The sequence below is a fragment of the Camelus bactrianus genome, chromosome 12 (assembly GCF_048773025.1).
Source record: "Camelus bactrianus isolate YW-2024 breed Bactrian camel chromosome 12, ASM4877302v1, whole genome shotgun sequence".
In the NCBI taxonomy this organism is placed as follows: Eukaryota; Metazoa; Chordata; class Mammalia; order Artiodactyla; family Camelidae; genus Camelus; species Camelus bactrianus.
This window is the reverse complement of record NC_133550.1, coordinates 60,514,969-60,539,689: the sequence shown is the minus strand read 5'-3', so window position 1 is coordinate 60,539,689 and position 24,721 is coordinate 60,514,969. Positions and strand designations below refer to the sequence as shown.

Genomic DNA, 24,721 nt, shown 5'->3' with positions numbered 1-24,721 from the left:
TCTATCACCACTTCTGCATACCAGACGTTGGCGCTTCTTTTCCCTGAACTTTCCCGCGGGAGGTGGAGGCGATTGGCAGCTCCTGCAACTATTAGTCAAGCGGGACTAGCTTGAAGAGCAGATACCACTACGAATTGTCTGGCGAGGAAGGGCTGTTGGCCACGCCCCCTCCTCCCACTGGCCTCCGAGAGCCTCCGGGGTGGGAGCTTTTGGCGACAGCCAATCGAAGGTCAGCGAAGAGGAGGAGGCGGAGCAGGCGGGCGTGGTTGTGGGCAAGCACCTCTGTCGCGGTGCTTGCAGCCGGAGGGTTCCCGGGTTACTGTTCCCGATCTTCACTGCCAGGTGCTGGGCGGGGTACGGGAGCCGTGTCGCCTCGCTGGCACCTTCTAGACTGCCTTCTGAGGCCTTGAGCGCGGCTCCATCTGGCGCCTCTCTGCGTCCCTCCGCGACCCTAGCGCCGAATATCCCTCCAGCCAACTGCCGGCGGGTCCAGGCCCCATTGTCCCTTTCCCCACCGCGGACACAGGCCCCTTAAGGGCCAGCCCTCCCCACTTCCCTTCCCAGGCAGGGCCACCAACGCTTCCAGCTGCCGCTCTTCTATCTAGTCCGTGGAGGTGGTTGGTTGCCATGGTGAAGCTGGCAGCGAAATGCATCCTGGCAGGTGAGTCTGAAAACTTGCGAATGAATACAGTCTCCGGAGTCCAGAGACTTCATAAGCTATCAAGAGCTTTTGTTCACGTAAATTGTCTACCCTCTTTCCCTTTCTGTCTCCCAAAGACGAGTTAATGCAATTACTGAGTGAGTAAATTACATTAGGCATGGAAGAATTATCTTCCAGAGCACATTTGTAGCTCCAGCTGGTTTCCCGCGCTCCCTGTCGTACTCTGAGACAACCGTCACCAGTTTGAGCTGCACTTCGGAGGACAGACTCGTTAAAAATCGAGCTAAGCATACCATAAGTGCTTCAACTAAACCATTTGTTGTACCCCAGAGTTAGGCATCAGTGACTTTGGTGGTGTTTACTTATGAGATTTTTTTTCCTGACCCCATTCCTCTGAAAACAGGGAGAGGCTACAGTAATGTGCAGTTGACCGAGTTTGCAAAAGGCCATGTGTGTTGTCTTTAAGACTCAAAGGTACTGTTCTGCCCTGTACTCAGGAGAACATAAATGTTGAATCCCCCGAAGCAGGAATCTTTGGCTTTTTTAACTGATAACATCCCAAGCACCCTGAACAATATCGGGAACATAGTAGGTACTCAATAAATATTTGTAGAATAAATGAACACGTGGCATGCACATTTGTGGTGTTCTCTTTGTATCAGTCTGCTCATTTAGAAAAACTTTTCCCTGAATTATGGATAGCTGGGACCACAGAGCACATATGTACTTTCCTGAATCCACACTGCATGTCAGGCACGTTATGTCATTTAATCCTGTGTATGTGCATAGTACGTGGCACACTAGGGTGAGTGCTGTATTGTTCTGACCTTACTGAGGCACTGGGGTGAAATCTTTTTCTCAAGGTCACCCCCTAGCAAAGGAAGGTCATAGGCAGGATTTCAACCCCAGATCTGCCCAAATCCAAAATTCTTAACTTGTGATACTGTTGAAATCTGTGACCTTTCCGGGTTTTTCTGACTGGCTCTGAAAAGAAGCAGCAAGAAATTATATAGAGGAAAAAGAGATTCCTTTTTTGGATTCCTCTCTTCCAGACTGAAATGGATGATACGTTTAATGACTTTTTCAATTTGGAAATAAAAGGGTCACACAGAAAGATGACTGACAATAGTCACTCAAATCAGACTGAAGCAAAAGAAATGAATGGTTCTCAAGAGAGGTCTCTAGTTTCCAGAGCGCCAGGGGAGGCAGTATTGTGTAACAAAAATAATTCTGCTGTTCCTCTGATTGGCTGTGTCCTCTTGGACAGAGTACTTCTCTGAGCCTCAGTTTCCTCATGAATTAGGTCGGAATGTTTTTTTCTGAAGTTAGATTTTTTTTAATTTTATTTTTTATTGAAATGTAGTTGATTTATAATGTTAATTTCAGATGTATAGCAAAGCAATTCAGTTATACATATACATACATACATATATCTAAACATATATTTTCAGATTCTTTTCCACTGTATCTTGTTACAAAAAATTGAATATAGTTCCCTGTGCTATACAGTAGGTCCTTAAATGGGATTCTGTCTCTGACTATTCTTTCTCTTATTTCTTTTTTAATTCAACTTCCATCTCGAGGCTAACTTGCTGAGCACCCGATATGTGCCAGCGCTGTGCTAGACTCTCACTACAGGTCATCCCAATGACCCTGTGGTGTCAGTATTAGTGTCGTCTTCATCCACATGGGGCAGCTGAGGCCCAGAGAGGTTAGGACGCCTGCCCTGGGTCACTCAGCTGGATGCAGCTGAGCTGGGACATAGACCCGGGTGATCTGATTTCCAGAGCTTTGTTCTTAGCCCCAAACTCTATCCTCCTTAGGTCTCGATTCTAGACTCTTAGCCCTTCTCTGTACCCACTCCCTCAGGTACTTGTTTTATCTGATTTCATCCACTGCCTGGGAAGTCTCGCCTGAACTCCAACCCAGCCCTCCATTGGCAGCCTACTCTCGAGGCCTCAAGGATGTCTCCTCTTGGAAGTTTCCAGGGACCAGCAGACCTCAGCACAGTGGATTCACTGTGTACAGCCCCACCTCCACCACCCAACAAATTCTCGTTCTACACCCGCCCCCCCCCCCCCCGTGTTACTTTTCCTTTCCCCTCACAGGTCTACTGTTTGCATGGAGCCAGTCGGCCTTTTTTCTCTCGCATAGCTAGTCACTGAAGGATCTGATACTCAATTCAGTGCTTATTCAGTCCGCATATTTACTGAGCACCTACTATGTGTGAGTCGCCACTCAAGGGGCACTGGGAGCATGAGGACCAACCAGGCCTCCTCTGCGCTCAAGGAAGTACTGAGTTGTGCACAGCCACTTATAACATAGCAACCAAGAATCAAATGCCTTTTGTGTGCCGGGGACCAGAGAAATACCTCAAGGCACAACTGCTGATTGTTCTGGTTCAGATGAAGAGAGAAAATGACATTTAACATTTCTCTGTATTTTATGTGCCTCAAAATCACTTAACTATTACTTAATATTTGGCAGGCATTGTACATAGTAACTCATTAAATCCTCATAATGATTCCATGAGATAGGTGCTAATTATCTGCATTTTTGTCAATGTGGCCACTGAGGCTCAGAGAGATTATAGACCCAAGGTCACACAGCTAGAAAGTGATGGAGCTGGAGTCTGTGCCCTAAGGACTATGCTGTACTGCCTCTCAACCTACTTGGGGACAATAATCGTGCCTCCCTGGAGGGCTGCCCTGACATCAAGCCCTAGGCTGCCAGCGGGGAGCCACAGGAGTCACACAGGTAGAGACAGAGGATCGAGAGATGACCTTCGGAGGTTGTGCAGGAAGGACCTTCTTTGAGCTTTGCCTGGCAGAGAATGGGCAGGATTTGGATTTCGATTAAGGAGACCTGGAAGGAGGTTATCCTTGAGGAATTTTCAGGGATCAAGAGAATAGGAGTGGAAAGCCCAGATTTTGTGTAAGGCTAGTCAGAGAGTTGGCAGGTGGAGAGAGATGTACCGTGGAAGGTGTCCTTGACAGGCTCTGTGTGAGAGCGTGGCAGGAGGAATGCACTGTGTTGTGAATGTCTGTGGATGCTGAGCTCAGGGTGGGTTAGAGCAGGGAGAAAAATGAACAGGAGAGAGGGCCAGCTGGGAAGTGTTTTCAGTCAAGACCCAGTCAAGAAAACAGAAAACACATTAGGCTTTTCAACAGAGAGACTTTAATATATGGAACTGATTTAGCAGGTGTCAGAGAACTTGAAAAGCCCAAAGACAATGTTGTGATGACACAGAAGTGGTAGCTAGAGGTCAGGCTTGTCAGAAGCTCGAAAAAGAAGCCCATCCCCACCCCGAGCTGGGATCCAGACCTCTGGGGGAGGGGGAGGGGGATGGCACTGCCCGGCTGCGGTGGTACCCAGCAGGTGGTGCCACTGCATGCCATGGACCCATTGCCCACTGGCCAGGAGCTCAGCCCCGTGTTAGGGCAAGACACCACCAAACCAATTCCAGACCATCCTGAGGGTCTGTGTCTTGGGAGCACTCCTGGTACCAAATTTGCTATATGGGGCAAATTCCCGGCCAAAAGCAGAAACTACACGAGGTAACTCAACAGTGAAGATTTTAGTGTGGGATGCTCATTAAACAGGTTCTGAAGGACTGGAAAGGCAAAGGGCAGCATGGAGAGTAACTGCAGGAAGGAGCCTCATCCCAGGGCGGGGGGAACAGAGGGAAGAAGGCAGGTTATCAGAACCTGGAAGTTCAGAAGGGTCCTGGGAGCTGGGCTGCAGATCTCTGAGAAGAGGGCACTGCCCACTGCTGCTGGTATCCCCGAGGTGGGGTAATAAGGCGGATCCCGGAGTGCAAAGACATGGAACAAAAACACAGCTGGAGGCGGCAGATAACATCTGCTGCTGGGGTAAAGGCCATCACTAGGATAAGGCTAAGAGGAATAGCAAGCAAAGGGGAAGGAGCAGGTCCTTTCCCCCACTCCAGCCTTCCGGTCTTGCTCTAGAACTCACATGGGCAGAGCCTGGGAGGCCCCTGTCAAAGGAGAAATGTGTGTGCAGAGTCCCCACCCCGGCATCACAAGGCAGAGCATGGACTGGTGGATTTGGGGCTAAGACAGAAGCCTGGGTTGAAGTTCAAGGTAACTGGGGCAGTGTTGGCAGCTGTGGCGACAAAGGAAATGTGGGCTAGAGACACAGCAAGGAATGATGTGAGGAATGAGGAGGAGGCCAACTGAAAGTGGAGGGAAGGGGAGGGAGCCATCAGAGGTGACTGCGGGTGAAGTCAGGACAGAAGAGAGTGAAAGGGGACATCACAAACAGAACAAGTGAGACAGGCGGGCGTGACTGCTCAGGATCCAGCCACACTGAGAGTATGTGAACCCTGTCATTCTGGTGGAAACATCCACAGGGTGTTGGAAACACAAAGCTTGGGAGACGGATACTGGCGCGAGAATTGACAAAGGTAAAGAGAGTAAATGGGACAGAGTACATGGGAGCAGAGGACCACAGACAGACCCACAGGAGTGTCCACATTTTGGAGGCAGGAGTAGGCAGAGCAGCAGGAGAACCAGGCAGGTGCAGGGTCACCGGGTCCACGGGGCCAGAGGGCTAGGGAGAGGGTTGTGGGGGAGGGCGCTGATTCAAGCTGACTCATCCTTCAGAGCCATCAAGGAGCAGGAGAACTGAGGAAAAACCATTGGACTTGGCGATGATGAGGTCACGGGTGACCTTGCATGGTGCCTTTGCAGACGGCACCCTCTCTGTCGAGAGCAGTGCCCCTCCCTGCCGCCGTCACCCCGGGCTAAGCCTCCTCCCAGGAGGTCCACCAGGCTGACGAAACCCCTCGTCCACCTCTCTCCTCCACATGCCCTCAGATGCTCTGGTTCTGAGCTTGTGCTATTTGAATTTGCACTTGTCATCGGGTTGCTCTGCAAATGTGTTTATCAGGTGTCTCCCCTGCCTGCACTCACTTGGATCCCTCCTCAGCTGACACAGGAGGTTTTCCATAAATGTGGGTGACTGACTGACAGTCGGAAGAAAGATTTATGAAATTAACCAGAACAAATCTGTGGGGAATTTCACAAGCGGGATGAGCCAATTTCCAACTGGATTCAGAAGCAAAATTGAAGTCAGATGGATGAATGCAGTCACCACACGAGAAGCAAAATGATGTGCTCTGTTTCCTCTGAGATGGATGGGTACCGACGACAGTCCAGCCTGCGGTTGCCCCCCCATCACAGAAGGCTGTGGTGAATGAGGTCCCATAAGGGCAGTGTTAGCTATGGGTCAGAAGCGCCCCTAAGCTCTAGGAGAGGAGTGGGTTCTGGCGGAGAGTGTGATATTGCAATCTGAGGCGGGTTACCCAGCTTCTCTGAGCCTCAGTTTCTTCATCTGTCAAATGATATTAATGATAGTCCCCATTGGGGGTGGGGAGGGGGATTGGGAGCTGGGAAGGAATGAAATTGTATGAATGAGTCCACGATGGAGGCTCAACCCATGTTGGTTCCCTTGTAAGGGGTGGTGGCAAATAGAAAAGCAAGACCTGACTAGCTCACTCAGACCCCGAGGAGTTAACGTGAGATGAAATGCCACGAGTAATCAAATAATTGTCTCACAGGAGAAAATGATAGGTGAGAAAAGTCAAAACTGAAAAGTGAACAGAGCGACAGGCAATCGAGAAGTCAGGTAAAGAGGCGCTTTAAAGCCACTTGTGAAATAGGGGGCAAAGGTGAGGCAACTGCACCAAAGGATGCAAGTCAGAAGGGCATGAGTGCAGTGGTGACATTGCTGAGGATCACGGGGGTGAGAAAGCAGAGGACAGGTGTTCCGCCAGGGCACTGGGGGATGGAGGGAGAGTCAATGAGAGACTCTCAAGGTGGAAAAGATTTGCTCAATGAAACAGCATGGCATCTAAGGAGGCCAGGCGGAGCCGTCAGTGGGGACGTGGGGAAGGCACAGGGGAATTAAGGACGGGCACGGTGAGCCTGCAGCGCCCTGGGTGGCCCGGGAGAAACCAGAATAAATTGCCCTTGACAGTCTTGTGAAAGGTCTCAGACTTGAAACCGGGACATAAACCTTTAGTTTTGAGTTACCAATTTATGGGGCTATCTACCAACAAAGGAAAGCCAAGAAGACAGACTCGGTAGGTATAAGATGCACTTGGAGGAACCAGTGGCTGTTGCAGATAGACTTTGGGGAGAGGCCTCTGGGAAGATGGGTCCGCATTGGTCACAAATGGGCACCATAAGGTGGAGGTGGAATGTATCACTTGGAAGTGGGTTTCAGGATGGCAAGGGTAGCCCCTGACTTTTTGTTTTTCATAAATGTAGAAACCCACCTAACTCTCAGTGCTTCCCCTCCTCCCACCAAGAAGTATGCAGGATTCTAAGGATGAAAGCTATAAACTCAGAGTGGTTCAGTCAGGTGCACTTGTAAGTCTGCTTGGTCTCACCTCCTCACCTTCAAGACTTCAAAGTAAATTCAAGTTTGAAAGTGATGGGTTTTCCCCATAGAGGTGTTTCACTGGAAGAGTGTCAGTTCTATTTCCGGTGCTCCAAAGCCCTCCTTCAGCTCTGTTACCTTCTGGGTCGGTTTTTGTGGATGAAAGGATGAGCCTGGAAGAAACGAGACCGGCCCTCACGGGTTCTGAGGCTCGGTCTCCTGGATCCATTGCCCTGCCGGCAACCTCAGAGCAAGTTCCCACGAGAATCAAGCACATTTTCCCCGAAAACTCATTGAAGATTTTGGTTTCTAGACTAGTGTTCTGGAGTTTGAGAGTCTCAAATCAGATTAGGATGAAAGCAGAGTTTTTCTTCTACTCTGACCTCACAGGAGACCCAACCGTGGGCAAGACCGCCCTGGCGCAGATTTTCCGCAGCGATGGAGCCCATTTCCAGAAGAACTACACCCTGGTGAGAGGTGGGGGCTGCAGGCCTGGCGAAAGATCGCTTTAGGAGCGGTGATCAGATGACCCTGGGGAGGTGACTTTCCAAAATGCCTTAGGAAGCCCTAAGGGGCCTGCCGAGGGGCTGCTGAATGACCACAAGCCACAGGGTGTGGGGCTGTCTGTGGAGCAGACGAGCTGGTGGCGGGCTGGTCACCATGTGCAGCTCGCTTGTGGCCGGGAGCTTACAAGACTAGGTCCTCTCTGATTTCTGCCCCAGAAGTGAGTCCAGAACACAGACACGAGCTGGGGATATGCCTCCCAGGGCCAGGTGCTCGTCCTGTCCTGTACCAGCACCCCCGGGCCCACTGACATGCGTGGTCTCCGTTTATCTCTGCAGACAACCGGGGTGGATTTGGTGGTGAAGACGGTGCCAGTCCCTGACACTGTGGACAGTGTGGTGAGTGGTGCCCTTGCCCCAAAGGGAGCTCGGTGCTGCTCCAGCTGGCCCGAGGGCTCATTGGTCACCGTCTTCCTCCCTGGGAGAGAGGCAGTGCAAGGACTTCGCCTAGACTTGTCTGAGCATCTGGGAACTGAGTGAAGGAACACAGGAAGCCTTCCAGGGAAGGGCTGAGGAAGAGGAAGTGAGGAAGCCTGGGCTCTGGACCTCGCGCTCACAGAACTCACTTAGTATCAAGGTTCTCAACCCAAGTCCCTCTATGGGAAGGCTCGACTCTTGAAATTGAATTGCAAGATGTTATGTTTGTATGTGCTTTTCTAGAAAGAAGGTTTAAAATCACCAGGTTCTTAAAGAGGTCCATGAGCAAAAAACAATGTTAAGTACCCCAGATGCAGTGAGAAGGAATTAGATGAATGAACAGATATCTGATACACAAAGCAGATGATGGTACCAATGTTCAGACAGCGCATGCCCGGGATCAGCACCAGCCCAGCGGGAGAGCCAATGCCTGGAGAGAGCTTAAGGGGGAAATTAGGGGAGACTTCCTGGAATGGCAGCATGGGGAAGGGGCTCTCACCCAGGCCGGCGGAGGCGGGGACATGGGCAGGAAGGGTCATCCTGTGCCTCTTTCAGAATCACACCTCCACCATCCAGACCTATGACAGGCTGTCCTACTTTAAATGCCTTCCCCAGGCCTACTCGGTGACCTCCTTTAAAAAGAATTGTTTTAAGATTTGAAAATCAATTTGGTTAACAAAGTGCAGGATGACCTTTTGGAAACCGGAGCACTTGTCAGCCTGTTTCGCATTCTGTTCTGCCAGGTGGGAAGTCAGCTTGTTCCTGGTATTTTTGCTCTGGGGTTAGGGGAGGGGAGGTGAGACGCTGCCCAGAAAGCTAGTTGGTCGGGGAGACCATTGTACTTGAGGTCATTCCTTTTCCCGCCATCTTCCTCGCGCCTGGGGCGAAAGAGAAAGGTGTGTGCGTGTGCGCAGATCACCATGAAGCTGAGCTGGGAGGGATATTGGGGGTTTACTGCCAGCAGTTTCCCCACGTGTAGACTTTCTCAGTACCTGCCTTTCTGATTCCAGGAACTCTTTATTCTTGACTCTGCCGGCAAGGAGCTGTTTTCTGAAATGCTGGATAAATTGGCAAGTAGCATTCGGTCTTTCCAACCACTACCACCACCACCTCCCTCCAAAGGTTTGCCCCCTGTGATGCTCTCACAAAAGTTTCACTGCACCAGGGCCACCAGGAGAAGCTACCGAGGCAAATCTAAGGGCATTCCTCCCAGCCTTGGGACTTTTGGCCCCTTGGAGGGTAGGAGCGGCTCATGCACGTGATTTGTGGTTGCCCTCCCCACCCCCCGGCCAGGCAACGGACTGACCAGGTTCCCAGTGTGCCAGAGCTGTGTGGCTCAGTCCTAGCCGCCCCCTACTCTGGGAGCCCCTTCTTTGGAGGACCCCCCACCCCTCGCTGGTTTTCTTTCAGCCCTCCTCCTCCACCTCCTCCGACTGGAGCCAAGATTTTCTTCCCCTCTAGGGGGTGCCCTAGAGGTCCCATAGTGAGGCTCACCTTCCCTGCCTAGCCCCTGGTCCCACTAGGGTGGGCTCTGGGACAGGCCCCTGCTGCCCCCCTAGGCTAGTCCAGCCATCCTCCCAGGATCCATCTTGCTGTACCTTCCGAAGTAACAGTTCAGCTAATTTGGGCCAGTGAGCTAATTAGAAGGTTTGAGATCTCCAGGGCCCTCCCCTGCCTTTCCAAGAACAGCTACATTTTAATAGGAACTGTTTTCTGTTCCCCTTTTTCTGTTGTTGTTGCTGCCTAAGAGAAATAGATCTAATGATGGTCATTGCACACAGGGCTGGCCTCACGCAGCAATTCTGATGTTACCACATGCCTGCTGTGCACATGGCCTGGCCCTGGGTGCCTCCCTGTCTGGGCAAGTCAGGGCCGCACACTCCTGACCAACTCACACTCTCCCCCCCAGCTCGGACCCCGGGCTCTTCCAGTCCGGCTCTGGCTCCATCCTAGGCCTGTCCTGGGTCCCCTCACTGAGGCTTGGAGGAAGGAGGGCTCTCCTGCGTCTGCGCAGAGGAGGTCAGTGTGGTTCTAGCTAGGGTTCTTGAGTTAGTCTATGGAGTGAAGATATGAGGGGCTTAGCAATTTAGTATAAGCTTCTCTCATCCCGGACACCTCTGAGAGCCAGCATAGCCTTGGCAGCAGGAAGATGAGGCCTCCTGAGCCCATTCTGGGCTGACCTTTCAAGGACAACCAGAGGGAAAAGAATTCTCCTTCACACCCTGGGAGGTCATGACACCCCAGAAATAAACCAGACTCTAATTCTGCAGGATGGGGGCCCCCAGAAACCAGGGCATGGCCGAGAGTCACATGGACCAGGATGAGCATCGCAGCCTGAGCAGGGCTGTTCTGCAACCCTGTGCCTGGCAGCAGGATGGCCCAGGACTCTGAGCAGCCCCTGAAGGTGACAGCCCTTGAGAGCATAGCCCTGGCTCTTAATTGGGACAGTGAATGCTGTCCAGTGGTTGGTCTGGTCTGAATTAGAGCTGATGCACTGCAGCAGAAGCAGCAAGTGCCCTTTGCATTTTGAATAGGAGGCCCTTATTAAGAAGATGTAAGCAAACCAGCTTCCAGTGACTCGCTAATGAAAAAAGGATGCCCTCTCAGGCCTGCAAAGCAGAAAAGCATATCGATTTGCATGATAGTGGGCCCTCAGTAAGAATGAGTTAATGAAACCCGGGAGGGCAAAGCACTTCTGGGTAGAGAAAAGCCTCAGCCCCACCCTGATGTTTCAAGCCTGTCTGACCTGGGCCAGTCAGTTCCCTCTCCAAACTCAGTTTCCTGGGCTCCACAGTAGGGATCCTCTGACCAGCCCTGCCAAGGTGGGAGTTTCCCAATGATGCACAGAAAATGCCCAGCAGAGAGCCTGCCTCCATGCAAACTCCCGCCTTCGCCATTGTCATCACCTTCCCCTGGGCCTTCCCTGCCACCGCTGCCACCCCTAGCCCTCCCATTCATTCCTGTGGGTCAGGTGCTCTCTTCTGTAGATGAGGCCCTGTTTCCTGACTCACATCCCCTTTAGAATTTTTCATTTCCCTCCACCCAACGGCCCCTTCCCTTGGAAGGCCGCATTTCCTCCCAGCCTAGAAGTTACTTGCGCTGTCAGTGATGTGTGCGCATCCTGTCCCTCTTCCACAGTGGGAAAGTCCTAACGTCTTGTGTCTCGTCTATGATGTGACCAGTGAGCAGTCCTTCACCAACTGCAGCAAATGGCTGGAGAAGGCTCGGTCCCAGATCCCAGGCACCGTCCTTCCAGGTACGAGCTGCAGGCACCCGGGGTCTCCAGCAGCATCCCTGTCCTTCAAGTTCAAGAGCACAATGTCATGGCAGAGATAGCCGTGGGTGCAAGAAAAGGGTGTCCTGGGCAGATTCAAAGTGTGACGGTCTGGACTGTACACTGATTCTGCCTCTTATCAACCATGGAAACCTCCATGAGTTGCCACACCTCCGTGTGGGTCTGTAAAATGGGCCCGATGACACCCACCTGGCAGGGTTGTGGGGTGACTCAAGATAATAAGGGGTCAGGTGTTACAATATGAATGTGAGTTGTTATTTCCGGAAAGCCAACCCCAGGGAAGCCTGCCTCATTTTCTCCTGTATGTGGAGCATCAGTAAACATGCAAGCCCCGTTGTCACTTCTGAATGCTTTCAATCAGTTTATTTGTCATCCCTATGTGAGATCAACAAATTCTCCTCATTACAGAGCAGGGAAAGTGATCTCCAGAGACAGGCTTGAAAATTAGCTACAGCGGCTGCAGCTGGGAACAGAACGAAATTACCTCCGAGTCTCTGACTCTGAGCCCAGTCCTCACATTAGTATTAATGACCATTTTTAAAGTTTGCCCCATGTACTAGGAATTATCACAAAGGCTCACATCAGTTTGGTCCTCGCCTTTGCAGCCTTCGCAGCCTTAGGGAGACAAAGCAGACAGGTACCTGTGAGGTCTAGAAAAGGGGGCTGAGCAAAAGCTGTGTGTGAAAAGCACAGGCCACCTGCTCTGCTGGGGCCCTCGGGGGCAAAGGCGGAGTTTCCGGTCACCTTGGGTCAGGCAAGCCCTCTCAGAGGACGTTTTACACCCTGCAGAGGCAGGCTGCTTGCTCTTTTCTCTCTCCAGCTGTCCTCCCAGCCTGGCACAGTTCAATGTGATGCTCTGCTTATCTCTTTTGAGTAGGTGTGCTGGTGGGGAACAAGACAGACCTGGCCGGCAGGCGAGTGGTGGAGTCAGCGCAGGCCCGGGCGTGGGCACTGGGCCAAGGCCTGGAATATTTTGAAACGTCCGTGGTAAGTGTCTCTGCCTGCGCCTTAGCGAAGTCTGGAGCTGGCCTCTGCTGGAAGCGGTTTTTCATGTGACCTCACATGCGTTGAGTTGTTATTCCGCCATATGCAGAGTCTAATTTGGAACTGATGTTTGCATCCTTAGCCCAAGGTCTTTCCTGAGTATAGTAGGAGTCACTCATGTGTTACATGATCAACCAGCCTGCCAGCCAGCCCTGGGAAAAGCTGTATCTCAATTAGTGAGAAATACAAGGGTATTGTGTTCAATTACAGTGATGCTTCGCGTTTGCATGAGGCTTGATGGGTTCTGGCATTGTTGGAACATTATTTCATAGACCCTCAAAATCATGATCCAGGAGCTGGCCCCGTGGTTCCCACTCCGTGCTGAGGTGAAGTGACCGGCCCAAGGTCACTCAGCTAATAAAGGGTGGAGCCAGGACCCGGATCCATGATGTCTGGTCCCCCTCAGTGCTCCCTGTCTCACCTTGCTGCAGCCCCAGGGTGACCCCAGGCCACAAGTGTCCTCTGGTGTAGTCAGCAGGAGCCCTCGTTAAGGGGGACAGTCAGAGTGACTGGTTCCCGGCACCGTGAGTCCACGATATCATGATTTTGTCTCGTTCACGATGTCAGGTGAAGCTCCCTTCCTACGCGGGGAATTTTGAGGTCCTGGCCTCCCTGCAGGAACCACCCAGAAACATCCATTTCAGAGCCAGTAGGGACCAAGGTGGCTGGCTGCTGTCCCCCTCGCCGGGGCATGCCTGGCCCTTGGTGGTGACTTGGACCTCGCTCCTGGCCTTGCGGTCTCTGGCCCTGATTCTCTGGCCCTCCCAGGCAGTCCATGGGCTAGTTAATAAATAGCCTGGAGGTCATTTTCCACTCAAACTCTGCTTACACTACAGGCACTATTGTTGTGTCTATGAAACTTGACAAATGTTGCTGTTCAGTTGCTGTATGGATGTGAATTTCTTAAATCCCCCCAAAGCTTCCTTAAGGAAATTATAGCAAGGAAAGGCGGGTGCTCTGATTTCTGATGGTGAAAAGCAGAACTAGCTGTGGCCCCCTCGGCACGTTAGTTAACCTGTTGGTGCCTCAGCTCCTCACCTATAAAATGGAGATAACAAAATATATCCCTCTTTGAGTAATAAATATGAGAATTAAGCCTGATGGTGGATATAAAAACATTTAGCACAAAGTCTGGGGCATAGTAAACACTCAGTAAATGTTAGCTTTTTTAAGTACAAATATTCCCCCCCTAGTAATCTTGTTTACACTCTTATTACTAAATCCTTGTATTCCTAGATGGTACAAAGATAAATGTCCGTCTTACCTCCGGTCCAGTGATCACAAATGCTAAATTAATGAAGTTCCAATTAGTGAGCTTTTACTGTGTAGAGGGCTTCCCGTCTTTTACACAGCACGCCTTTGGGCAAAGCAGTCAGTGGTACCGCCTGCAGCCAACAATATCTTCATTTCCCCTGTTCCTGCCTCCATTCGTGCTCGTGAAATTGCATCCCCGCCCCAAATTTCCCAAGTTCCCTGGACCACTTGACGGAACTCAGAAATTAACACCCGCTCCCAACACTTCCATCAGCAAAGGCCACTGATCTGCATGTCTCAAGTCCGAGCAGGTGTTTAGAAACCAGCAGGTATAAATTATGTTTGAGGAGGCTGCAGTTAAGCACTTGGTATTAACTGTGCAAGTTAACTAGTCCCCCCTGAGTTGATGCTAACAGAAGCACCACTGGCAGCTCGGTTAAGAAAGCTGTAATTAAAAAGGAAATATAACCAAATACTATTTGAGACGCAGCCAAGTCTTGACACCAAGCCCTTCTCTTCCTCTCTTCTTAATAAATGCAGCAGCAGTTGTCCTGCAGACCTAAAGGAGAAACCTACGTGGTCGTTTGACTTTTTAATTTATAATTCCATCCCCAGAACATACTCACTTTAAAACTGGAGGTTTGTACCCTTTGACCACCTTTACCCATTTCTCCCATGAACCCCCCACGCCCGCCACCACTGCCCGGGCAACCACCAGTCTGCTCTCTGTTTCTATGAGTTTGTTTTTTTTGTTAGATTCCACACATAACTGAGAACATACAGTATTTTCTCATCTAGCTTATTTCACTTAGCATAATGCCCTCAAGGTTCATTCATGTTGTCACGGATGACAGGATTTCCTTCTTTTCCAGTATTTTGTAATATTTAGGCTGAATAGTATTTCTCTGTGTGCGTGCACGACATTTTTTTAATCCACTCATTCATCAGTGTAAACTTAGGTTGTTTTCACGTCTTACCTGTTGTCTCGGCAGAGAACATGGGGATGCAGCTGTCTCTCCCAGGTGCTGGCTTCATTTCCTCTGGTTTTATACTAAGAAGTGAGATTGTTGGGTCATACGGTAGTTCTAGTTTTAATTTTTGAGCAACCTCCATGCTATTTTCCATAGTGGCTGCACCAGTTTCCATACCCACCAGTGGTGCATGAGGGTTCGCTTTTTCTCCACATCCTCTCCAACTCCCATTATCACTTATCTTTTGGATAATAGCCGTGCTAACAGGTGGGAAGTGATATCTCACTGTGGTTTTGATTGACATTTCCCTGTTGGTTAATAATGATCAGGCTTTTTTTTTTTTTCATGTACATGTTGGCCATTTGAATACCTTCTTTGGGAAAATGTCTATTATTGATCCTTTGCTCATTTAAAAAACTCAGATTATCTGTGTTTTTACTGTTGAGTTGTATGTATTCCTTATGTAGTTTGCATGTAAACTCCTTATCAGATGTGTGGTTTGCAAATATTTTCTCCCATTTCATGGGTTGCCTTTTCATTCTGTTGATGGTTTCCTTTGCTGTGCAGAAGCTTTTGAATTTGATGTGGTCCCACTTAACTGATTTGTGCTTTCATCGCTTATAGTGTCATAGTCATAAAATCTGGTGTCATAGTCATAAAATCATTGCCAAAACCAATGTCAAGGGTCTTTTTCCAATGTTTTCTTCTAGGAATTTTATGGTTTCGGGTCTTAAGTTCAAGTCTTTCATCCATTTTGAGTTACTTTTTGTCAGTGGTATAAAATAGGAGTCCAGTTTCATCCTTTCACGCGTGCGTATCTAGTTTTCCCGGCACCATTTATTGAAGAAACTATCTTTTCCCAATGAGTATGCTTAGCTCCTCTGTCAAATAGTAGATGAATATCTACGTGGAGGTTATTTGGTTCTCAGTTTTGTTTCATTGGTCTTTGTGTCTGTTTTTATGCCAAGATCATACTCTTTTGATTACTATCTCTTTATAATTTGGTTTGAAATCAAGACATGTGATGCCTCCAACTTTGTCCTCCTTTCTCAGGGTTGCTTTGGCTCTTTGGGGTCTTTCGTGGTTCCTCTATAACTTTCTAACGCTCCTCAATATTTGGCATTTTCACATCAAAAAATTAAAAAGCCTTTCTTTAAACAGAAGTTAAAATTTTTTTAATGCGTTGTCTATTACTGTAAGAAATTGGACAATATTAAATAAAAGCGAGTTCAAGAAATATCCAAGTGGTTGGATCCCCTTGCAGGAGGGTGAGGGGAAGGGACCGGGTGTCTGTGAAGCACCCACTGTGTGCCTGGTGTTTTGCACACATCACCTATCTAGGCTTCTAACAGACCTACGAGTCAGCCGCCGCCATCCCTGTCTTACTGATGACAAACAGGCTCAGAAAGATTGTGTGGCTTTCCCTGGTTGCCCACCTAATGAGCCAGAGAACCAGAACTAGAACACAGGCCTGTCCAGTCTGGTAACCTTGTAGAAGGGGCTTCGAGCTGCCACAGAGCCTACTTTGGGGGTTTTAGGGGTGGAATTCTGGGCCAGATTGAGCACTGGTCTGAGCCTGCTCCAAGAATTCTGCACGCAAAGCAGACCGACTCTCCAGGTGTCCAGACTATGTCAGCGGGATTATGCTTCGTCACTTAACAAAAGGATCCTGTCATTGGCAAGCCCTCCTAATGCATTTGGAAAATAGTTCCGTTTACATCTGCTATTTCAGGAGCACTCCCTGTGCATAAAGAGCCTTGCTTCCATTGAGTTCCTTGCTTTTCATGTTGCGTTCTCCCAAGACCAAGCTTTCAAGAGCTTTCAAATTCATCTCAAGATCCTCATGTGTGTGCTTTGCGGACGTCGTGCTCTTCCCATTCAATAGTTAACTATACTTTCAACCAATCCAACGTTTTACTATTTGACATTGGCGTTGCCTAGGACGTAATGCTCTGCCCAACCAAAGGTGCCTTACACATCTAACTGAGTTATTATTGCTCTTTTGTCCCACTGGAGAGCGACGGTCTTCCTGTCCTTGGCAGTCATGAGCCTAGTACAGACACTCAGCGGGGCCACAAACGGTCCTCTTAGCCCTCAGCACTCTCTCAGCCCTGCCGCCTCTGGTTCTGCTCTTGGCGACTTGTCCCGTGCACGTTGGGACTTCCCTGGCTGGAAAGTCCAGGTAAATTTCTCCGCAGGAACTGGTTTCCTTTGCGTGTTTCCCTCATCTGGGCTGTCAGGATGGAAAGGCTGCTTTTCGCAAACTGGGGGATCTGAGTTCTAGACTGGGCCCTGCGCACACCAGCTGGGCCCCTGCTCCCCCCACCCCCGCCCTGCCACTGTCTGGAAAACGAAGGCGCTGAGCTTGATGACTTCGTTCCATTCTTTGTTTGGAAAATTGTCCCATTTTGTTGGGGATATTTCACTGTCTCTTATGAAGGCTGCACTTTGCCAGCTGCCCAGAACTGTTTGAAGACAGGTTCCTGTGTGTTCATAGTTTGAGCTACTGTCTTGAAAGTAGTAGGTACTTTTCTTCTGCCAACTTATTTCTTTAAAAATAATTTTTAAATATGCAAGGGCATGCACCCGGAGAGTGAGAAATGACAGCTGTTAGGTTGAGAGGGTACCATTTTCTTTCCTGTGAGATTGTCATGCTCACCCTGTAGGCTTGGTTCTTCTCACCCTACAGTGGAGAAAATCTAGGGCAAGTTCCAGAACTTTTCTGATCTCTCTCAGATAATAAAAAATCCTTTGGGCACCTTTAGTCACAAAATTATTCATTATTTCAGTTATTGAAATGCCCAGTCCTGAGCGACTGTCAAAATTCTTAATTTACAGTCAGCGCGGCCTGCTGAGCCTGCCCTGGGAAGCAGGGCCAGGCTGCTGCGTCTGTGTTTCTGGGCCTGCGCTTCTCCCAGCTCACATTGTTGGGACCTGCTGTGGCCCCTCGGGACTTGCCGGGTGCCTCGGGCTGATGCTCCGTGAGCACTTCAGAGATGCCCTCCCTGTCCCCATGGGCACTCTCTCACCTGCAGTGTCCACCTCACAGATGACACCTCCTTGGGCCGGGATACCCCCTCCTCCTTCCTGCAGCCTTGGTTCCCAGCCGTCCATTCCTGTGGGAACCCACCACCCTCCCGGAGGCTGCCCCTTTAAGACACCTCCAGGCTGGGCTCCCACTTGGCCCGCTGTTGGTCCAGATCGAAGCCCTAGTTTGACAGAGGAGGCAGTGTGGGCCGTCTCCAGTTTGCCCTCTCCTGGCTCGGCCATCTGAAGAGCCAGCCCCAATCTCACCTCCATTCTTCCTCGGTCCAGCACTGGCCTAAATCCCCAGGCTGCAGTCTTCTCTTGGGACCCTCCCACTGAGCTCCAGGTGAAGGAGAAGCACCCCTCCTCTGGAGGAAAGGCCGCAGCAGCGCCCCCCGACAGGCGAGGTGGGTCCATCCTGCCTGGCCTTCCCTCCAGAGCACGGAGGTCCTTGCTGTCTCCTGTTTGGCTTTGACCTTTGGGGCCTCAGTTGAAACTGAGTGGGAAAGGGTCTCGTTTTAACGAACTGTCACACATATAGTGAGAGTCGCTCAAAGGACAGGCTCTGTGGGAACAGATCTAGGTTCAGGCCCAGCTCCACCATGGACAAGTGTGTGGCTTTGGGCAAGTGACCTTACTGTCTCCGCGGCTCATTTCCTTCTTGTAAAACAGGCATAAAGGTGGCAGCTGCCCCGAGGGGTGTGAAGGAGAAGCGGGGCAAAGATCGGAGCCCCTGGCAGGAGGGAAGAGCGAGCAATGCCAGCTCTCTGTGATGATCCTAAAACCAACCAACCAACTTCTTCAACTTGTCTCTCCAGAAGGAGATGGAAAACTACGAAGCGCCCTTCCACTGCCTGGCCAAGCAGTTCCACCACCTGTACCGGGAGAAGCTGGAGGTTTTCCACGCACTGGTCTGAGGGGCTGGCTAGACTGCCCAGTGCTGCTGGGAACCCGGCATGGGCTCCGTCTCCTTGGAAGATGGAGTTGCCTGGGCACTTCCAATCTATTGGGACAGCTTTAAATAAAATCAGGAGAAAATGCAGAAGCAGCTTCTCAGTCCGTTCTTGGCCGGGGCAGCCCTTGTGCCATTTTACACTTTGGCTCCAGCTTTCAGAGCAGCCCCAAAGCCTCCCGTGTTGGGAGTCTGCGCTTATGACGGTGGGCATCCCTGACCCTAACCCTGAAGGGCCTTCCCCCGAGCGCACATCCCACAGTGGTATTGGGATCTGCCGACAATTTGCGCCAGTTGAGCCGCTCGGCTTGGAACCTGCCGCGTGGCCAGGGGAGCTGATGGCCCCCTTCTTGTTCTAACAGACTCAGCTTTGCTGCCCGTTCCAAGGCCCAGATGCCAGAGCTCCCTGGCAGTGGCTACTGTCCCTGGCAAGACAGTGCCCTCTGCCGGCCGCCCTTGGTGCCTCTTCTTGCTGAAGACCCGGCCCCTCCCAGCTGCCGGGAACCCTGTGCACCCAGGGAGCCAAGAATGAGGCCACTTTCCTTTAATGACCCGCCTCTCGGCGAGCCGGGCAGCAACCATAATTCTTGGCACTGAGCTTGACTGTTTTGCATCGTGTCTCTGCTGCCAGATTAATCTTCCTAAAACACCGCTTTTATCGTTTCACTCGCCTGATTAAAGACCCACAGAGGTTCCTCACTGCCTCTTACATCAGGGCTGCGGGCCGCGCTCTGGCATCGAAGGCCGCCTCTGACTGTCACCCTAACCTGGGGGTCTCGGCTTCTTTCAGCCCCAGGGCCTCAGGGGGTCGTCACCCTCTTTCAGTCCCCACGCCACCCACACTGTGCGGAGCGCGGCTTTGGGGGCTGACAGACCTGGGTTTGTCTGGTGATAGTGATGGAATGGAAGTGACCCCGGTTCTTGTTTATGACCTGCCATGTCGCTACATGCGCTAAGCACATTACACAGATGAGCTAATTTAACCCTTACAACGTGGAGTCTAATCGTCTCACTTTGACAGATGAGGAACCAGAGTCAGAGTCATGGATGCCAGAGCCCAGCCCACAGCTGTTGCCCAATTCTGCGTCCTCCCGAGCTTGGCCGGGAGCAGGAGGAGGTGAGGTCTAGGCTGCCCCTCAAGGTCATCGTGAGAAGTGAAATACCAGTGAAGGGCATCGGACACAGTGCCAGCCACCTCAGGCCCTTCCCACACCCCTCCTGTAACTTCTCAGCACAAACTTACCGTAGCCACAAGGGTCTTCTTACTGCGTCACCCTTTGAGAAGATGGTTACAGAGGGTCTATGATATGCTGGGCATTTTTCTAGGCACTAGTCATGTCAAGCTGCTGGTCTCTTGTCCCCTGTTCCAGAAGGGAAGATCTACAATAAGCAACCAAGGAGACATGGAGGGGACATTTCCAGTTGCCCCAGAATTGGTTACTGGGACCCACAGCTGTGGTCAGAGATGCTAAGAAACCTACCTTCTAAAGAGATCACAAAAGGCTGGGGCCAGACACCTCCTTTGGAATGTTTTGGGGTTGGCAGAATTGGCCCTGCTGCCAGGGGCCACCCCCAGCCCCTCTGCTCCTTGCTCTTTCTCGTTTATGTAAGAAAACTGAGTGGTCAAGAGGAGGGAGTAAGGGTGGACAATGTTGGTGAATGTGTACCACTCCTTCTCCAGCCCCATCCCCAGAACCGGGCAAAGGAGACCCCTAGAGAATCCTCCTAAGATGAGACAGGAGATGCTGCCAAGAAGAGGAGGCTGGCACCTCGCTCCCTGGCTGCATGCTCGCTGAGCTGTAGGAGCCTGGTGCCAACTGCAGGGACAGGGTGGTGAGGGCGTCCTTGGGGGAGCTTGGCATACATCCCCAGGAGTTGTGCCCGGCCCCCTCTAGGGGGTTTGGGGAGGAGGGAGAAGACTGCACCGTCAGCAGTGGGAACAGGCAGCTGTACATGACCCCCGGAGGGCTCATGTAGGGACCTGCATAGAGGGGAGTCATTGGACAAAGGGACCCTGCAGGATAAGGCACACTGCGCCTCCCCCCGCCGGGAGAGGTCAGGGACCTGTTCACTGGCAGGGCTGAAGGGGGATATGCCTGTCCCCTCCTGAGGAGATGCCAGTCATGGAGGCGGCTCCACCCCAAAAAGGTACTTTGTTCAAAGTGCCCCAGAGAAAGAGGGAGAGAATGCTCTTGCTCCCCTCGCCCACTTCTGGAGAGGAGCTTTGAACCAAGACTTGGAGTTTTGATCTGACCTGGTCTGAGTTTTAATAACTAAGCGTGCCCGAAGTGTGCTGGGATCCGCCCGACATGAAGACCCAGTGGGAATGGGGACTGGGCAGAGCGGACGGGAGGAAGCAAGCAGAAAAAGTAAGGTGGGTTAGGTTTGGAGCCCACTGAGTGGAGATTCCCCAATAAACTGGTTCTACAGGTAAATAAATGAGGGAATTTCAGGCAGTGCTGAGTGCTGTGCACAAAGGATGGGGCTATGAGAGCTAGTGATTTGTGGATTGGGTTGGCAGGAGGGACTCTGAGGAAAAGTGACATTTGAGCTGAGGTCTGACAGCCAGCCACGTGACCACCTGGGTGAGGAGCCATTCAGGCAACCAGGGAGCAAGTGCAAAGGCCCTGAGATTTGAACGGGCTTGGAGCATCAAGGAACTTGGGGCCAGTGGGGATGTTGTCTGGTGTGTGCTGGGGAAAGCAGAAGGAGGTGAAGTGGGTAGGTGCCATACTGGAAGGAATTTGGATTTTATCACAAAAGCAATAGGAAGCCAGTAGTAGGCAGACAATATAGCTTTTATATCCTAATACATCCTCACTATTTGGGGAACGTAGTAAGTGGATACTAATTACTTCTCTTGCCTTAAGACTGCATTCTCAATGAACAAACACTTACAAAATGCATGCCCGTGTCTGCAGATTTATTCAGTCAGCAACCTTGGCTGAAAACCTACTACATGCCGGTCCCTGTTCTAGGAAAACAAAGGTCCCCTCCCTCAGGGAGCTTACATTTTAGTGAGGTGAGAAAGGGAAGTCCTGCAGTCTGATAGATGGTAACAGAGCAGGGGTCGCAGAGTGGGTGCCAGGGAGGGGTGGTCATATGAAATAGGGTGGTCAGAGAAGACCCCCTGAGCAGGGGACATTTAAGCTAGGTCTGAGAGAGGGCAGAGCACCTGGCACCCTCTTGACGTGGTTGGTTCATCGGCCCCCTCAGAAGTGGAGAGCCCCCCTTCCACTTCCTTGCCCTGGCACCCGTCCTGGAACTCCTGGGGTATCTGGAGTTGGATGGGACTGAGTCCTGCCCTAGAACCACCTACAAGCCATAGAAGAGAAAGATGAGCCAGCACTTGACTTCCAAATCCAAGTGGAACACAAAAAGCTCCCGCGCCAGGTCCCCACTGCCATGGGCACGGGAGCCAAGCACTTCTCTCACTGTCTTTGGGCTCACGGAGGAAGGCTGTGTTCCCTGCCCTCCACAGTTTCCTTCCTTCTGCGAGGACTGGTCTGGGGCAGGAGTCTGGCCTCTTTCTGTTCACTCGCTGGCTCTGTGAAGCTGACTCTTCTGTGGTATCTTTTACTGTCTGCCAGCCTGGCTTGGATTCACCCAGCAAGCGGGCAGAGAAGCCCAGGCGAGTGGAAGAGTGGGAACACGTCGCGCCATCACGATTGGGGGTGGTTGCTTAGAAACATAGACCCCAGTTCCAGCACATAGTTCCCCAGTGCCCACACGATGCCTGCGTGGTACTCGGCAGTGTCCCTGCGAGTCCTTTGTTGGGGTCCCCCCACGGAAGCATTCCCCGTTCATATCTGGATGGCTTGAGAGGCAGCCACGGGAAGCGGGGTGTCCCTGGGCCCAGTGGTTCTTTTCTGCCATGAGCACCAGCCCTGTAGTTTTCCATGGCTGGGAAAGTTGCCTTCATTAGACAGTCTTCCGTGAGGAGATTCAAGGGGCATGTATTTTATCTTCAGCAGGTAGATAAAACACATGTGCTCTGGCATTAAAATGTGTGTTTTTAAATGGAATATTGAAAACTAAAAATTTCCTGTCCCAAGCTGGGATGTAGGCAGCACAGATTCAGTGGTACCCGGGATGGGATGAGAATCATGCTAACCCAAATCTCTTGGAGGCGTTTTGCCCATCCTGGAGATGCAGAGGGAAACTTCTGGTTTTGCACCTGCGTGCCCCATTCCTGTGTCCATCTTGGTGCAGGGGCCCTGCTGCATATCAGGGCTGACGGAGGCTGTGCCCTCAAGGAGCTCGTCTCGTGGGCAGGAAGGGTTCCCAGGGAACTTGCAGGGAAACACTGGATGCTAGCCAGGGAATAGCATCCCAGACAAAGGGAATCATACATGCAAAGGCCCTGAGGTATGAAGCAGGGTCCCTCTTGGGACACTGCGTAAAGTAGGGGATGAGTTGTAAGGGGTACCCAGGTGGTGACAGGCTGGAGAGAAGGACAAAGCAAGAGTGTGGAGCTTTTTGTACTTAGGCCAGAGAAGATGGACTTTTTCCAGAAAGAAGTGGGAACCTTCAAGGGTTGTAACAGAGGTGACTCATCTGGATTCTGCTTTAGGAAGATCAGCCTGGGGTAACTGGAGGAGAGAGCAGGAGAGAAAGTGCCTGGAGGTGAGGAGACCAGGTAAGAGACATCACAGTATCCGGCTAAGAGCTGATGGGGGAGAGATGGAGACAAGGCTTGATCCATCTCCAGCATCAACAAAAACTTTGGAGACATTGTATTTTCAGCCCAACTTAGAGTTGTCTTTTCCTCTTCCTTTTTTTTTCAGAACACCAATTGATTTTTTTTTTAACGCATTATCCTTTATTTACTTGAGAGACAGAGAAAACACAAAGAGAGTGACTTCTTTGGGTCGAAAATTGTTAGTGATGGAGAACTCGGGCTTGCCAGCCCTCTGTGTTGTATGATATTTATGTCTACGATGCCCATTCACTCTTCTGCTCTGCCAGCAAACAGAGCTGAGAAATGCAAAGACGACAGTAGTGGAGAGCTTGTTTCCATGACAAAAAGGCAAGACGGTTGGGAAGTCTCGTTAGGAGAAAGTATTGAACGGGCAATGTTTGAGTTTCACCTGTGATGGAAGAGGGGAAAGTGCATTTTTGCCAAAGCCATTATGTAACTGGTTCTATGGGCAAAGGAGATAAGTCTGAAATGGGGCTTGGGGGCAAGAGACTGGGAGACCAAAGACAGTGTTGGTTCCTAGCGGGCAGGAACCACCACGCCCTCGGGTATTCCTTCTAGGCCCTCTAGAAACATCTGGGGTTTAGTTGGAAGAGCACCGGCTTTCCGTCAGAGGAAAGGAATTAAAATTGCAGCTGTGGGTCTGTAAGCAAGCACTCACCCTCTCTAATGACCAGCTTTCCTGTTATCCAATGGGAATAACCACCTCAACTTGACCTTTTATTGTGTGTCGATGAAGGTATGTAAAACCTCCTTTTACAAGGCATGGTATATAAAAGTCCTCAATGCGTAGTAGGTGATTTCAGATTTTTCTTTGCTGGCTTTTTTATGGGCATAAAAGTAATGTATGGTTATTGCTCCCCCCAAAAATGTCAGAAACTACTAAAACATATAAAGAAGAAAATGGAAATTATTCAACTCCTACCATCCAGAAATAGCCACCATTTAACTTTCTGGTGTGTGTACTTCCAGCCTTTCTTCTCTGCCTATGAAAATACATACGTATTTTTAAACCAAAAGTGTAATAATGTCATATATGCTCTTTGAAATGTTTCTCTTTTCATTTCACAACTGTGGACATTTCAGGTCAAAAAATACAATGTCACATGATCATTTTATTTCTTTTTAAATCATGAAAAATTTAAACATATCCCCAAAATAAAGGGAACAGCATCACGGACCCTCATTTACTCATCAGCCAGATTCAGAATTTGTAAGATTTTGCTTCCCTTCATCCTTACCCGCCTTCTGTTATTATTATTGTTATGACAGTTGAAAACAAATGCCAACCCTCCTGCCATGTGTCTCTAAACCAATCTGAAGGTCACTATCACACCTGACAAAATTAACAGGAATTCCTCCCGAGCACCGAATGCCCAGTCAGGATTCAAATTTCTCCAATTACGCCCAAAAGGTGCTTTCCACTTGGTTTC

General features: G+C 50.6%; 1 protein-coding gene across 2 annotated transcripts; it reads left to right on the top strand.

Annotated features, from left to right (window-relative positions):
• The first annotated feature begins 245 nt into the window (after positions 1-245).
• Positions 246-18,682, top strand: IFT27 (intraflagellar transport 27). Of its 2 annotated transcripts, none has more exons than XM_010960370.3 (7): positions 246-661; positions 7,457-7,536; positions 7,909-7,968; positions 9,057-9,116; positions 11,185-11,302; positions 12,219-12,328; positions 18,310-18,449. In XM_010960370.3, exons 1-7 carry the CDS (start codon positions 628-630, stop codon positions 18,313-18,315), a joined length of 468 nt encoding a protein of 155 aa, XP_010958672.1. In that variant the 5' UTR covers positions 246-627; the 3' UTR covers positions 18,316-18,449. The 2 variants fall into 2 exon arrangements, with proteins under 2 accessions (XP_010958672.1, XP_010958671.1); XM_010960369.3 differs by lacking the exon at positions 18,310-18,449 and adding an exon at positions 18,456-18,682 and having other exon boundaries at positions 247-661.
• The last annotated feature ends 6,039 nt before the right edge of the window (positions 18,683-24,721 follow it).

Coding starts and splice junctions, on each gene's coding strand:
- IFT27 (XM_010960369.3), top strand. CDS start 628: ATGGTGAAGCTGGCAGCGAAATGCATCCTGGCAG. Junction 9,117..11,184: donor CTGAAATGCTGGATAAATTG/GCAAGTAGCATT, acceptor CCTCTTCCACAG/TGGGAAAGTCCTAACGTCTT. Junction 11,303..12,218: donor CCCAGGCACCGTCCTTCCAG/GTACGAGCTGCA, acceptor TCTTTTGAGTAG/GTGTGCTGGTGGGGAACAAG.